General features: G+C 36.7%; 1 protein-coding gene across 2 annotated transcripts; it reads left to right on the forward strand.

Moving 5' to 3' along the window:
* The first annotated feature begins 309 nt into the window (after positions 1-309).
* On the forward strand, positions 310-15,644 carry LOC121417102 (protein TsetseEP-like). Of its 2 annotated transcripts, XM_041610678.1 has the most exons (5): positions 310-897; positions 1,620-1,991; positions 3,005-3,046; positions 9,905-10,142; positions 12,166-15,644. In XM_041610678.1, the coding sequence occupies exons 1-4, from the start codon at positions 325-327 to the stop codon at positions 10,100-10,102; spliced, it is 1,185 nt and encodes a 394-aa protein (XP_041466612.1). In that variant the 5' UTR covers positions 310-324; the 3' UTR covers positions 10,103-10,142; positions 12,166-15,644. The 2 variants fall into 2 exon arrangements, with proteins under 2 accessions (XP_041466612.1, XP_041466613.1); XM_041610679.1 differs by lacking the exon at positions 3,005-3,046.
* Positions 15,645-16,548: the final 904 nt, after the last annotated feature.

Genomic DNA, 16,548 nt, shown 5'->3' on the forward strand with positions numbered 1-16,548 from the left:
TTTTGAAAAAGTAGCCTTGCCCCTTTGAATCCTGTAATAATTTGAGCCCTGTTGCTCTTTCTCTATCCGTTTGTCTGTCTCGTGTTTTTTATGGATCTTATCTGAAACCAAGCAAAATCACATTCTACACTCATGATATTTACTTTCTTTCTAATATATCTTTGTTATATATTAAAAGTGGCCTTTTTGAAAAAGTAGCCTTGCCCCTTTGAATCCTGTAATAATTTGAGCCCTGTTCCTCTATCTCTGTCCGTTTGTTTGTCTGTCTGTCTTGGGTTTTCTATGTATCTTGTCTGAACCCAGCCACAATCACATTCTACACTCATGATCACCTTCTTTCCAATATATATCTTTGTTTCTATCTTCTCTCCTTCAGGATCACCAGCCGAACTAGCCGGCCTGCGAACTGGAGACAGAGTCATCGAAGTAGATGGCACCAACATCGAACGCGAAACACACACACAGGTCGTCGCCCGCATCAAGGCCGGCGGCGGCTCCACCAGTCTACTCGTCGTAGATAGAGAACTCGATGCATACTGCAGACGAAATGGAATCACGATAAAAGAGAGTATGGCGGAAAGGGGCGAGCAGGAGTCGCCGCGGTTAAACGGTGACCACCTAGAAGTTCAAGGGGAGGTGCACATTATGAATGGGGATGCCAAGGATATGATGGGTGACCATGATGTCATTGAGGTGAATGTGGAAGCGCAGGAGGAATCGGCACCAGATAGACAAACGGAGATAGAGGAGGAGCATCAGTATTCTGAGATTCAAAGACGGGAGGAGGAAGAGGAGGTCGTAGAGGAGCAGTCAGCAGAAGTAGAAGATGAAGAGAGGAGAGAAGTAGAGGATGAAGTAGTCCAGGCAGAAGAAGTCAATGTGGAAGAAAGCATTCCAGTAAGTAGATTATAGTATAAATGGGGTTCCACAAGGATATTTTTGTGCACCTTAGATTTTCTTTGCAATCTGAGGAAAGTCATAATGTATTTTTGTGCCAAAGCCTGAATTTAGGCCTTGTTATTTTTGTTTCTAGGTCATGGGAATGTGTGCAAGCTTTCACGCAAGGAATTTGCCCCTATAAGCCAACAACTTTACACTTCAGATTCTGTGTTCTCATCTGATGTTGGTCACAATATTTTGTCAGGCGAAAGTCATGAAATTTTTTATGGCTCATATCTATTCATAATTGCCATGTTGCCACTCGGGTGTGCAAGCACTGTAGGGAATTGATATTCTTGCCAGGAATGCATCTACTGCACTTTTGTTGATGCCATGATGTTTGCTACAATTGCTCCAGTCTAAATTCCATGCGCTTATCTAATTACCAACTTCATCCGTGGGTTTATCACTATACCCGACTCTAACCTAACCTAAACCTAACATAAAACTCTTTTGCAACCCTAACCCTAATCCTACATGTACATCTTAGATGAAATTAAACCCGGAGCATTTGTTGCAGGAGCGAATGTTGCTTCACCCTTTGGTCAAATGCAATGTTGCTATCAGAAAAATTAATGTCGCATCTGGGGTTTGGAGTCGGACCACATGCATTTCAACTTGAAAGTGTCAAGAGAAATAAGTTTTATTGTCAATGAATTTCGTATGACCTTGGTGATCAGGTTCCACCCATGGATCGAGATGAAGAGCCAGAAGTCAACATTCCTGAGCCAGAACCTGAACCAATCTTAGAAGCAGCCACCGTTCCTGATGTGGAATCAGCCCCACCCATAGATGATGAGACGGACACTCCTGCTTTCATTGAGGAGCCAGAGCGCCAACCGACACCGGAACCGGTTAGAGAGCCATCGCCGGAACCAGTTCGAGAGCCGACGCCAGAGCCTGTTCGAGAGCCAACGCCTGAGCCTGTTCGAGAGCCAACTCCGGAACCGGTCCGAGAGCCAACGCCGGAGCCTGTCCGAGAGCCGACACCGGAACCTGTCCGAGAGCCGACACCGGAACCAGAGCCCAAGCCTTCTCATCAACCTACGAGGGTATGTATTCATTCTCTGGTTTGTATTTTTATGTTTGCTGAAATCAAGAGCAATGTCTGAAGTTGATCTATTTATCATTTCCTGGAAGATTCTATGGTTCTGTTAATAATTAACAATCAATCAGAATATTGCCTCTATCTGGAAATATGCCTACATTTTCCCCAAATAAAAAAACTTTTCAAAGGTACAAAGCCAGGAATGCACATTGGTTTTCAGGGATTTAAGAGATTTATCATCTTCTGCACATAGAGTTTGTGAAGTAAAACATGAACTGCTTCTTTCAACACATGGCTTATTTGACGGCGGACCTCACAAGGAACAAAGTAGCTGAATATGAAGAGAATATTATTCAGAGGACAATGTCAGTTGCATGCTAGTGATTACATCAAAGGACAAGTCCACCCCAACGAATAGTTGATTTTAATAAAAAGACAAAAATCCAAAAATAGTAACACTAAAAAAATCCTCGAAATCGGATGTGAAATAAGAAAATCATGACATTTTAAGGTTTCGCTTAATTCAACAAAACAGTTTATTCACATCCTGGTCAGTATGCAAATGAGGAGAATAATGACATCATCCACTCACTATTTCTTTTGTATTTTATTATATGAAATTTTCAAATGTTATCATTGTCAAGTGAAACAATGATTATTTCCTCCCTGAACTTGTGTAGCCAGCATTGTTAATACTATATGGTTCAGTCAAGTTAGTCCTAATTTTTAAATCTGCAAACATTGAAAAATTGTATAATTCAACCAATTAAAAACAAAAGAAATAGTGAGTGATGGACATCATCGACTGGCTCGTTTGCATGTATGTCACTGAGTTGTGCATTCCCTGTTTTGTGAAACCAAGCAAAACTTTAAAAAGTCATAACTTTCTTATTTTACATCCAATTTTGATGAAATTTTCAGCATTATGCTCGTTTGATTTTTCTCTATTCATTCAAATCAATATTTTTTGGGATGGACTTGACCTTTGACTAACCGATGAATGTCCATCTCCCTTAGGTCCAAGGGTCAACACAGGATGCCACCTTGGCTGCAGTACAGGTAGATGCATCCATAGTTTTCCAGTTAAAGGACATTTCACCTGCATGTTATTCAGTAATATTCACCATCAAGGACACTGGGGCCGATTGCACAAAAGGGTCTTTCCAAGGACCGTCTTTCGTGTCGCCCATCTTTTATGATACGCTATAAGCGGGGTGTTTCTGAAATTTATGATAAAGAATAAGATTCGGTAGCTTGCGTTTAAATCAAATTTTATACAATTTCATGATATATCACATCATTTTATAAAGAAATATTTTGTTTATTTTAACGGACGAATGAAATATGTTTGCAGATGATTTATTTAAAATACGTTTCACATGGCGCATCATAAAAGATGGGCGACACGAAAGACTGTCCTTGCAAAGACCCTTTCGTGCAATCGGCCCCTGTTGCATAAAAGTTACTATAATCATGGTAACTTTGCCATCCAATGGTAACTACCATGGTAACATGGCTCATCTGCCAATTAAAATTAAAGAGAAATGCCAGTAGTCGCAGTAAACACTGATTTCATGAGAAAGTCTGTAAAACCCAGGCTTAATTGTCAGTATATCATCGAGGATCTAGATCTGGTACAGTTACATCAACTGAACTTTGTGAAATCTTGAAATCTACGCTGAAAAATGTTCACACTGAAGATCACCAACACAGATAGGCACACGTGGGACAGTGTATTATTATTGCTGGAATGAAGACCCGACGGAAGTGACCGAATCCGCGCTTATTTTGCTTATTTCTCAGCAATTACACAATTTCTGCCAGAATCCTTTGGCACATATTTTTTATACATACAAACAGACACTTGGGTGGTCATTATATTAGATTCTGTAAAAAGTCATTTTGAGATCGTTACCAAAACTGGAATTTATCTTTAAGGATTCCATGAAAGATACCTATGGATGGCAAAGTTACCGTAATGGTAACTTTGGTAAATACGTCTACTGCCAACTCGTCCACTCCCCACATGGGCTACCATCATTTAGTCTAATGCCATTCCGTCCATCAACACTTCGTCTAACAACCATTTGGTCCAATCATCACTTCATCTAATCACCAGTTCGTCTATGACCACTTCGTCTCGTAACCAGTTGGTCTAATATTCATTTTATTTTCATTCATTACGCCCAAGTAACACTTAGTCAAATTAGACCAAATGGTAATGGCTATTGGACCAACTGATTCGCAGACGAAATGGTGAGTGGACGAAATGGAAAGTAAAGCATCTGGATAGTGGACGAACTGATGGTAGACCAGATGATAGTGGACAAGTTTTAAATCTGACGAATTGGCAGTAGACCATTTGAAAATAAACTGGTAACTTTTATGCAACAGGGCCCTGTAACATCAACTTTAGCGATTGATCCTAGTGCTGAATTGATTGTGTGATTGTGTATCAATCATAGACATTGGCCCGTATTCTGAAGTCGGGTTTAACTTAAACTCAGGTTTAAAGTTGTGGTTTAAGTATGGAGAGCCGATTGTTACATTATTCACTTACAGTAGAGATATCATACTTCAGCTTATTTGGCTATCAAATCATTCATAATTGAGTAGGAAGTATAAATAGATGATTGTCTTCACCATTGATGAATCAGGAAAGAGCACAGTAAACATAACATGCAACTTAATAAAAATTTTGATACTTTTGGCTTCCCATACTTAGACCACAACTTTAAACCCGAGTTTAAGTTAAACCTGACTTCAGAATACGGGCCCTTAGCTTTATGATCAGTCATTAAGCTTTTATTCTCATAATTCCATGAAATCACTTCATATTGAGCTGCTTCAAGTTGGAGTTTGGATCGGGTGACCAGACTTCCAGGATTTCAAGGGACAGCCCCGTATTTCAGTAATTTGTCCCCCCTACCGTATGACCCTGCCCGGGGTGCCGTTTAGTCCCATATTTCAGGACTTTGAACACATTTGTGTGAGAATATTCAAGCATTAGATCTTTTTTCTCATAATATGCATAGTAGGAAAAAAGGTGAAATATGACATCGACTATCATGTCAAAGTCTAAAATTTTTGTCTAAAAAATAGGTCAATATTTTATAGCCGCACCCTTCGTTTGCTTGCAGCTGTATAGAAATGTTGCCACTTATGCCATGTTTAACCCTCTGAAAATTTTTGGTTCACTATGCCACTGATTTGACTTGACGTGTCCTTATTTCGACTCCAAATCTGGTCACCCTGGTTTGGATAGGAAGCATTCCAAGTTCACCAGTTATTCCTACTAGATCAAACTGAGAAGTGATGCATGTTGGCATGCCTTGAAATTGATGAGCATCATCGTTGATGAAAAATCATGCTATCCCAAAGTAACAATGCAGCGTGTTTGCGTTTGATTTGTCATTCGTAATTCATGGTCCTTGTATCCTTATAGCTCGATCACTCTTTTCTCCTACGAGCTATGAATAAAACGTTACATTCATTTTCTGTTTCACTTTATATCTGACATTACCTTCTTTGATGTGATTCAGAAATCCTTGATGTCCGTGATAAAAGACGAAACACATTTCCGTCTATAATTTGCCCTTGTTGTGTTCTTTATAATTATCACTATGATTGAGCTTGCTTATTGCAATAACTGTACGACAAATCTGGTTCCCTTTTTCACACATACATGATTAGAAAAAAGGATAAACTGAAGGGCCTCATCTAACAAGGCATTGCAATTGATTTGATCAATCTCGACTGTGGAATTGCATAGATGCGGTTGATCTGATCAATCTTGATTCTGAAATTCATAGATTTGATTGATGGGCACCATCTTACAAATTACAATTGACCCAATCAACCGTAACTCTCAGGAAATCCATCAGTGTCATAATTTTTTCTACAAGAAATTTGCAAAATGTCCTTTGTAAACAAAGGCGAACACACCAAATTATCAAGAAAATAATGAATTTATGAATGTATACTATCTAGAAAACATTTTGAACTATCATGCTCTTTAGATGGTGATGTTGCTTGCTTTCCATAGTTGAGATTGATCAGATCATTATCATCATTTGCAACTCTTTGTAAGACGGGGCCCAGATCAATCGCAACTCTTTGTGTAAGACAGGGCCGTGATCGATCTCATCTGTGGGAATTCATGGATGTTATAATTCTGTATGCGAATGAAATGTACACAGTGTCCTATTGGAAGTAAATGAGAAGCACCCTGAACATGTGTGAAAGATGATGTAAGAAAAATGTACAAATGGCTTGCACAACTTTATGTTCGGTAACTTCGGTAACTTCGGTTCACTGGATTTTCATAGTTAAGATCGATCAGATAAATCTGAATTTCTTTGTTAGATACAATGTAGGGCTCTAATCATACTGCAACATGCATGCTCTTTTATTTCTTATTGTGTACTTAATATTGTTTACTTAATATGTATATATTTACTTCAAGTATATAGGTAATATTTTTTTCTCCTTTTCTCTACTCTTTTTTTCCCTTATTCATACTGTGCATGCATCTCTCAGTGTTGTTGTTCTGTTAAAAAGAAGAAATTCTTAACTCGAAGACCGGTTATTAAGGCTATTTTCATCACACTTACCGTCATCGTATTGGTTTCATTGTTATCAAAAATCATATTTATGAAAGATTTCCTACAACACACTGCAGCGAATGAAATTACGGGTGATCACCACGAATGAACATTTATGATCGTGATCCCGCATGATAAAGACTTGTTTTAATAACAAATGGACAATTTCTGTCAGCCAATCAAATGGAGGGTTTTCAGATTAAGTGTTATCGCAAATTTGTTATCAATATCATAGGCATAATGTGTTCAGAAAAAGATAAAGTGAAGAAATGGAACCAGATTACAGTTACATGACATTGGATAGTTTTCTTTCAGAAAATATCGTCATACTTTTGGATTGAGAGAAATTCCATTTCATTCATATATTCATTGTATGTGTGTGATTCTGCTTGCCTGGAATCCCCATTATTTGTTTGTATTCTGTACAATATTCATGTATTCATGATTTATTTCATGCATTGTTTGTATGCATGCTTGTCATTTTAGGCTCCATACCAAAAGTTTGATTGAGCGTCTTTCACTTGGTGAATCCCATAACCATCTCATGTATTTATTTTATTTCATTGAAGAGTAAATAACAAAACATTGAAATTTACATGAATATATGCAATTTAGAATGATCGATACATTATTGAATCATGGGTGATCCTCTTTTTCATCATCATAGGCAAAATAATGGGTACACCTGCTAGTCTGCAGGCACAGACCCTGATTGAAAATCAAATCAACAAGTGTGTCTCCATGCAAAGGCTAGCACATACAAAACTTGCTGTTTCTATTCGAGAGGCCATCAGTACACACAAGGCATGACTGAGTAGGTTGCACATTCAGACCATTAGCTCGAGTGATGGGTTTGCACAGGAGACTAGACAGCTGCTATGAAAAGAGGCTAGTCTGCATTAACAGATTTAAATTTGACACTTTAAGACCAGACTAGTGAAGACTAGACTCCAAACTCTGTCAGTGTAGATGCAGTGCAACAGTCCATAATGATGCTAGTCTCACTAATTCAGACTCTACATTATACAGTATTCACCATGTAAATTGCTAAAACCAAAGTGTAAGGTCTGTGCATGTATAAAAATTTGCAGAGTACCCATTTACACTGTACCTATTCTACATCTTTTATCTCTGATAAGAATGGGAATTAGCTTTGAAAAACTTGCAGAACTTCTGCATGAAACTTGTACAGTATGTGTTCATGGCCCTGACTTCTGGGGCCCGTAACACAAAGGTTAGCGATTGATCGTAAGCTTGATGTTACTATCGATTTAGCATTGTAGTTAGTGGAATCAATCGTAAAAAAATGTTCTACATGTACGATCATTGCGAAGTTTTGTGTTACGGGCACCTGATGTTCATATGATAAGCCATTGGAGGCCCATAACACAAAAGCATAGCATTCATCGTAGAATATTTCTTTTACGATTTATTGCATTGACTACAATGTACAATCAATCATGAAAATCATGCTTACGATTAATCACTATCCTTTGTTTTACTGGATCAAGGACTGTCAATCAGTCTTATTTGTTAATAGTTTGGTTTTGAGGTAGGATTACAATGAAGTCTCTTCATTATTGTTTTTGCTCTTTTATTTTGATACAAAGTTGGTTATTGGGTAAACACAGCGTCATTTACAAGGAAACAAATAAATTTCCATATTTATTTTGATGATTTGTTTTTCATGGTTATTAGTTCAGAACATTTTAGCAATATTCATTCATATACGTGTGACAAGCAAGTATGACATTGTTGGTCCAACAGACTTATTTGTGTATCATTTGTTGACATGATTCAATGAATTCTTAGCGGTATATGAAAAAGGAAATTTTATGATTCCCCTTTATCAACATACCATATCATTCATACTGTAGCTCTAAATAGAAAATGTATTGGTTCATTATTTTACTGTATGTGTATTCATAGTGAAGGAAAGAGGTATATTTCTGTAGGTATGATTTTCTGGGAAACGTTTTATTTTTATTTGGGTGTGGAAAATACACAAATTATATCAATAGATACAGTATCAAAGTTGACTGAAAAAAAACCTCCCTGCCTCCATTCCTATGTGAAATTTCATGGTTCAAACGTTGGTGGTGGATTTGGGTGGCGATTGTTTGGGGTAGGGGTAAAGATTTATGAAAAGATTAAATTCTCTCCCCCGAGCTTGCTATTACTACGGTTGGAAGAGGTATAGGTAAGTTTAACATCCCCCCATCCAACCTGGAAAGCAAATGATGAAAGAAGAAGCTCCAAAATATCGGACAAATGTGCAAATTAACCGAAGAAAGTACAGATTCATTTTCAGAGTATTATGAATAATTGATGAACAGCAATTACAATAATAATTTGATAATAGTAATGGTAATAATGATACAGAATGATAATGGTATTATTACTCCTACAACACTACTACTACTACTACTACTACTACTACTACTACTACTACTACTACTACTACTACTACTACTACTACTACTACTACTACTACTACTACTACTACTACTTCTACTACTACTACTACTACTACTACTTCTACTACTACTACTACTTCTACTACTACTTCTACTATACTACTACTACTACTGCTGCTACTACTACTACTACTACTACTACTGCTACTGCTGCTGCTGCTACAACTACTACTACTACTACTACTACTACTACTACTACTACTACTACTACTACTACTACTACTACTACTACTACTACTACTACTACTACTACTACTACTACTACTACTACTACTACTACTACTACTACTACTACTACTTCTACTTCTACTACTACTACTACTACTGCTGCTGCTACTACTGCTTCTACTATAACTGCTACTGCTGCTGCTGCTACTACTACTACTACTATTACTACTATTACTACTACTACTACTACTACTACTACTACTACTACTACTACTACTACTACTACTACTACTACTACTACTACTACTACTACTACTACTACTACTACTACTACTACTACTGCTGCTGCTACAACTACTACTATTACTACTACTACTACTACTACTACTACTACTACTACTACTACTACTACTACTACTACTACTACTACTACTACCACTTCTACTACTACTACTATTACCTTTACTACTACTACTACTGCTGCTACTGCTCTTACTACTACTACTACTACGTCAACTGCTCCTACTCCTAACATTATTACTACTACAACTCATAATAATGATGCTGATACTGATGATGGTGCTGGTGTTACCATATATTGTCGACTGATTACTTGAAAACACTATCTTCAAATAATTTTATTAATTTTTTTCCCTTCTCCCGTGTAGTCTGAGTCTATGCCTCCAGCCAGACCCGCCGCCCCACCCACTACAAGGCAAGCTAGTCTAAACATCGATAGCAACAAGTCTGGACTGGAGCTCTCCACGATGGAAAAGGCAAGGATACTGGCCGCAGGGAGGAAGAAGAAGAAGCAGGCGTCGGCCAAAAACTGGGAGGATAAATTTGCAGCGTTTAATAATCTATAGGGCGTTGGTTTGCAGTGGTTTCAATTGTACTTTGTAACAGGTTAGTACTTGAAGCATTCCAAGGTTTACCAAAGTGTTGGTGTCACAAAGAAAACCCTTTTCTGCATTTCAGCGATTTAGGCATCGTATCTTGGCAGAGCATGATGAAAAACCTCCACTACCATATTTTGGTCGGATTTGGTCCGTGGCGACCAAAAGGGTGCTGTATGAATACCGGTACCTACTTTACCCTGTTGAAATTAGTGCCATTAGGTCAGGGTGGTCTTTCATAAAGATGTTGGTAAAGTTTCGCACAACTTTACGCATGACTGGAACCTGTTCTTAGGCACTAAATCATTTACGTAGGAATATCATTTAGCACAAGAAATGGTCACCAGTCATGCGTAAAGTCATTACGAACAGCTGTATGAAACACCCACCTGGTTGGTGTTTCATAAGTTGTTTGTATAAAGTTACAAGCAAATTTACAAGTAACCGGTGAGCCTCTCTTAGGAGTTATATCCACACTATCGAAAATTCGGTTCGCTTAATTTACCCAAAGAAAGGATCAACATACATTCATAAAGTCATTTGTATGTTATACTTCAGTTACATTTCCCCTACGGCGGCCGTACAGCGAGTCAAAAACGGCTATTTTAACGGTTTTGTACCAGCTACATATTATAGGTTGTTTGAATAAAAATGAATAAGATGGCTGTTTTCGACTCGCCTTATGGCCGCCGTTATGGAAATGTGACTGAGGTATTACAAACAGCTTTATGAAACACACACTCTTGGTTCTACGGTTATGGAGTAGCCCAGTACACACTGGTTTCCATGGGGTCTGTTGTGTGGCTCCATGACAGTTGCTCTAATGAAAATTCTGCATGTTAATTCAAACACAAAACCTTACCTCCAGAGCTAAATCAAGAACTGCATAATAAAATATGACATGATTTTCATCAGAGAAGCCCTGATGAAGAACTGTTTACCGGTACTTCACAGTTCTTTTCAGAGCTAACATACAATCAAGAAAGAATAACAAACAGTCCTTTTCAGGACTACATACATGGTGTTTACTGTAAAAACCTCCAATATTCTCTCCACCATGGAAACCTTCAAAGATCATCTTAATTCGTATCTTTACATTATTCTGAACCAAAAACTATATTACAATCCTAATTCTAACCCTATCCCCTCTGAGATATTAAGACCTGAGCAAATGTCACTGGAGAAAATGTTGTTTAAGCCTGATGTGCAATCATTTGGCTGTACCTCGGGCCATCATGAAGCAATGAAAGGTTTTTCATCATGCTCTACTGAAATATCATGAAAATGCTGAAATGCACAAAAGATAATTGACAATATCACAATGATAATAATAATAATCATCATAATAATGGTGGCTACTTATATAGCGCACAGGTCCACCTTTCGGTGCTCATGGCGCTTCAAGGAAAACACAAAACACAACAGCAATAGAAAACAAACAATAATAGAATTTGAATTCTCCTGAATAAACACAATATTAAACTGTTAATGGGAGATTAAATAAGTTTTCAACTGGGACTTGAATGTTTCTGTTGATGGTTGGTACTGTCTTATAAAAACAAAAACACATTTTGAAGGAGGTATATTATATATGAAATCCATGAAATAAATCTTAACTTGGGATTACCTGTGAAAGCAATGTCATGTTCGAGAGCTTGCCTAGTTATTTTGGCGGGAAAAAAGCTTGCACTATATTTGAAGTTATTCAATAATTCTGCAGATATTTTTAAGTTTTAAAGAGTTCTTTTTTTTCAGAACTCCAAACTAGTTTGACGTACCACCAATATATCATATTTTGATAATTCTCAGATTCTCTCACAATTTCATATCCCTATTTTTGTTTAGTTTTATACTACACTCCAAAGGGAAATGTTTCTTTCCTACAGAGCAAAAATCACCCCTAAAACTAGAGGTTAGGAGATTACGTTGTATGATATTTTATTCATATACAACATTTCACTATGATAATGTACATACAGCATGTATGCCTTTTATCTTTTCCTTTTTATTTTGTTTCATTGATTTCTTGACAGTATATATAGGTGTATAACTTCATGCTTCCAATCATCCACTATGTGCTCACCACCGACTCTGCCTGCATCTTTTCCCGATAAGTCATGTGATCACTTTGTCACATGATCAGCTAAGGTCACCTGATGCGAAACCCAAGTCATGTGATAATCATCCCAGTTCATCTGATGTGAAAGCCAAGTCATGTGATCACCCCAGGTCACCTGATGTGAAAACCAAGTCATGTGATCATCCCAAACCACCTGATGTGAAAGCCAAGTCATATGATCATCCCAGGGCCTCTGATGAAAATCAAGTCATATTTCATTATGCTTGATGTGATAATCTAGTCACATACTTATCCCAGGTCACCTGATGTGAATATCAAGTCATGTGATAATCCATGGTCACCTGATGGGAAAATCAAGTCATGATTTCATTCCAGTTCATCTGATGTGAATAGCAAGTCATGTAGTCATCTGATATAGGAACTAAGCCAAGTGATCATCCATGGTCACCTGATGTGAAAATTAAGTCACATGATCATCCCTGGTCACCTGATGTGAAAGCCAAGTCATTTGATTGGTTGAAGAACAAGCTGCAATTGATTGCAACACTTCATTCTCCTTAGGCACCCAGATGACAAACAATCAATGTTACAGAGGTCAACAGATCCAGGGGGGCGTTTCATGAAAGGACTTGTCGGACGTTTTATCCGACAAGTCCCATTTTATCCGACAGTTACCAAAGGAACAGTGCCTCTCAGCCAATCAAAATCATGGAAAGATGTCAGATCTGACAACTTGTCGGATGAAAATATTGATGAAACCATCCCCAGGATTTGCTATACTCTAGTTGATAATGAACATTTCCCTTTGATAAAAAGCGCCCTCTTTTGTCAGAAAACCAGGGTCCCATTTCATAAAGACTTTTTGTGGTAACAATCGCAGAATTTCTACAACAAATTTACCATCAGCCAATCAGATTGAAGGATTTCAGTAGCTTTTAACTGTTATTGCAAATTGTTTCATGAAATGGGGCCCAGTACATCATATTCAGATTACAACTAGTACATATCATACACAATATCACAGTACTTAAAAGCATATGTTACTTGTTGTGAATTATATATTATAGTTGAGAACTATTTTACAGCGTATTTTATTCAAAGGAGATGTCAGATATACACATCTATTTAGTTTTATTATGTAGAGCTTTGTATAAATGACTAGACTAGGGGTCAAAACCTTTTGATGACATTTGTTAGGTTTTATCTATGAAAGGTGTACTTGTAGCTCCCTTCTCTTTTACATGCATTTTACTTGGTTACGAGGTGATTTCTATTATATTATTTAATACTGGATCATCAGCCTTGCAAATCTTTTCACGCTTTTCTTGTTGCGCGTTTACACTTTGCTGCTTTAGCATTCATGTGAAAAAAATCTTTAATTAAATGCCCCATACTTGGTCTGAACTTGGGTTTAATTTAAACCCTGGCCTAAATTTGTGGTTGAATTATGGGTAGCCAGTTGTGACATAAATCTTCAACAATACAGGCTCGATTCGTCAGCTTATCTTGTACTCGGGTCATTCATAAGTGTGTAGGAATGATTACTGAATTAGTTTTTCTTCGCCATTGTAACGTGAAGAGAGAGCACAGTGAAAGGAATAACAAGTAAAAAACGTTATCAAAATCTTGACAGCATTTGGCTTCCCATACTTTTAGCACTGGGTTGGATCACGGGCTATAAAGTTGAAATGGACATAGATAAAAATATTGGCCTTAGTCTGTGTACTGTATTTTAGTTCATTGGCCTGTATTCTGAAGTCAGATTTAACTTTGAGTATGGTCTAACTCTTGTGCTGAAATTATGGAAAGCCAAAAAATGTCAACATTTTCCTTACATTGTATGTTTCATATGCTTACTTTGCTCTTACCTTTACTCATGAATGGTGAAGGAAGCTATCCTATTCATCCTTCGGAAATAGTTCAGAATGAGTTGAGAGAAAGATGAGCTGATAATGTTAACCTCTACAGTCAGCGATGTGCTTCACAATTGGCTATCCATAGTCATACCACAATTGGCTATCCATAGTCATGCTTCACAATTGGCTATCCATAGTCATACCACAATTTGAAAACCAGACTTGAGATTAAACTCAGTTTAGAATGTGGGCCATAGTTTCCTGCAACTTTAACCCTGCATGCTATTGAAATGTACATAAACCTCGTAAAAAAAAACAATGAAATAGACATGATTATGTGTCAAAACTGCATTCCTTTCAATTTCCACCTCAATTTTTGTTTGAAATTCTAGTTTCCTTTAGTCTTTCTGCACCATTTGTTTACATATCTACTTCAAGGAATGATGGCCTTCACATTAGTTTTTGTTTGATGAAATTTTAGTATGCTTTAGTTATTCTTTCTGTGCCATTTACATGTATATTGTTCAGTAAGTTGATCGACTTAGGTGATTTTTCGACATAAAAATGTCGGCTTATACACTGAACTTAAATACATGAGTCTATGGGGAAAATTGGGACTTTTCTTTTCTTTTGACTCATACAAGTTTTAGAATTGCCCAAGGTCAACTTAGGCAGAGTGTACTGTATCTACAAATCTGCATAAAAAACTATTCGTGTTTGTGTTTGCCGCCACAGGTGATCGCATGTTGTTTGCATGTGCTGTAATTAGGAACTTGCATGAAACTGTAGAGGGCGCTACTGTAGTATTTGCTACCATGACTTGGGGAATCTTACCTCTACTCAACAGACTTTAATTCTCTCTGCCTAAAATTCTATCAATCTACTGAATTTTATGATTATAAGAATATAGGGGTAGTGAGCTCTCACAGTTAATCAGTTTTTGACATTTTTGGGGTGAATATTATTAGCCTATGAAATTAAAAAGCAAGATATGAGTAAAGGCAAGGCATTTATATATTATGTTTTGCTTGACTTATGAATGTTTATGAAAAGTGTTTGTGAAAAATCCAGAAATCCAGTTCTTTGTTTTTAGTTCCCCGTACCCTTTAGTACTCGAGCAATAGTAAAGTCATATAGAATGACATAGACTGCACTGTATATATATATGAAATTTAGAACACAGTTTAAGCAATAGAAAAATATAATATTTACAGTCTATAGATGTAAAATCTATATAAAAAAAATAAAATTCTTGAAATATGTGTGTTAACTGTTCAATTAAGTGTGATTTTTCGATGCATGTAATTGTTTTGATTACAAAACAGAGTTGTATATGACAATACGAAGTTATAATTAATTATAGATATTTTTCTACAAATTCAAACTATGGATCATGAATAAGTACTATTTTTCACCTTTTTTTGTTTCTTCCCTGCAGCCTTTGTTAGTGTTAGATGAAATAATTTGAATAATTTCTTAATAATTAATTGCAGTACTTTGATATGTACTCACCTTTTTTCTATCATGTATATGGGGATAGATCAGTTTGGTTGAAGCAGTAAATGTATCCAATGTACATGTAACTTGTCCAATATATATTGTGTTCTCATGTTTGATTTAAAAGGAAAGAAAAAGTAGAGTGAATGCATCAAAGCTTACTTTTTTGGTAACTTTGACACAATTGGTATTGAAATTACCATGGAAACCTTGAATTCAATTGGCTTCTTAGCACTATTACCATGGTAATTGCTATTATTGTAAAAGTAGTATAATGCTGAGGTTTGATTGCAACGGATGCTGAGTTTATATTGATGGTGCATTAAGAAATTATTATATATCCAAAAGAAATAAAGAGAAGAAAACAATGGTACTGGAATGAAATTAATCCACGTTGTGCTGCACTTAACCTAGGTGAGGTGAATGGGTACCTGGCAGGACTTTATTCCTTAAAATGTTGAGTGCGTAAAAGCTGCTTGAGCTACAGCCAGGGTAACAATATCTAAGTCCTTTGGAAGCACATAGAGACTTTCTACATAATGTGTTATGTGCTATACAAGAACTGACTATTATTTTTGTTATTAATTTTAATACATGTATGTAATGTGCGGATATGCTAATTACCTGAAAGGCCATCACATTTTGTGTCGAAAAAGGCATTGCATCAAACACAGTCTTCATGATGTGTCCAAAGATACTGAGTAGAAAAAAAATATCTTTTTGGTATTTGAACTACACTGTTGAATGTCTACAATCTTGTAACATTGGTTTTATTCATTTCCCTGGATATCGTACTCTCATGGTATCAAACGGATTAAAGTCAGTCACAAATTAGAATTTGTAAAATATGAATATTGCAAAAAATTTAAGTCATGTCCTCTGAATTACTCCTTGTATACATGTAATCTGTGAAGAATGGATGTACACGTAAGTTTATGAAATCTGACTGCTATGACATTTATGTAGTCCCTCTCATAGATGAG

Source organism: Lytechinus variegatus, chromosome 6 (assembly GCF_018143015.1).
Source record: "Lytechinus variegatus isolate NC3 chromosome 6, Lvar_3.0, whole genome shotgun sequence".
Taxonomy (NCBI): domain Eukaryota; kingdom Metazoa; phylum Echinodermata; class Echinoidea; order Temnopleuroida; family Toxopneustidae; genus Lytechinus; species Lytechinus variegatus.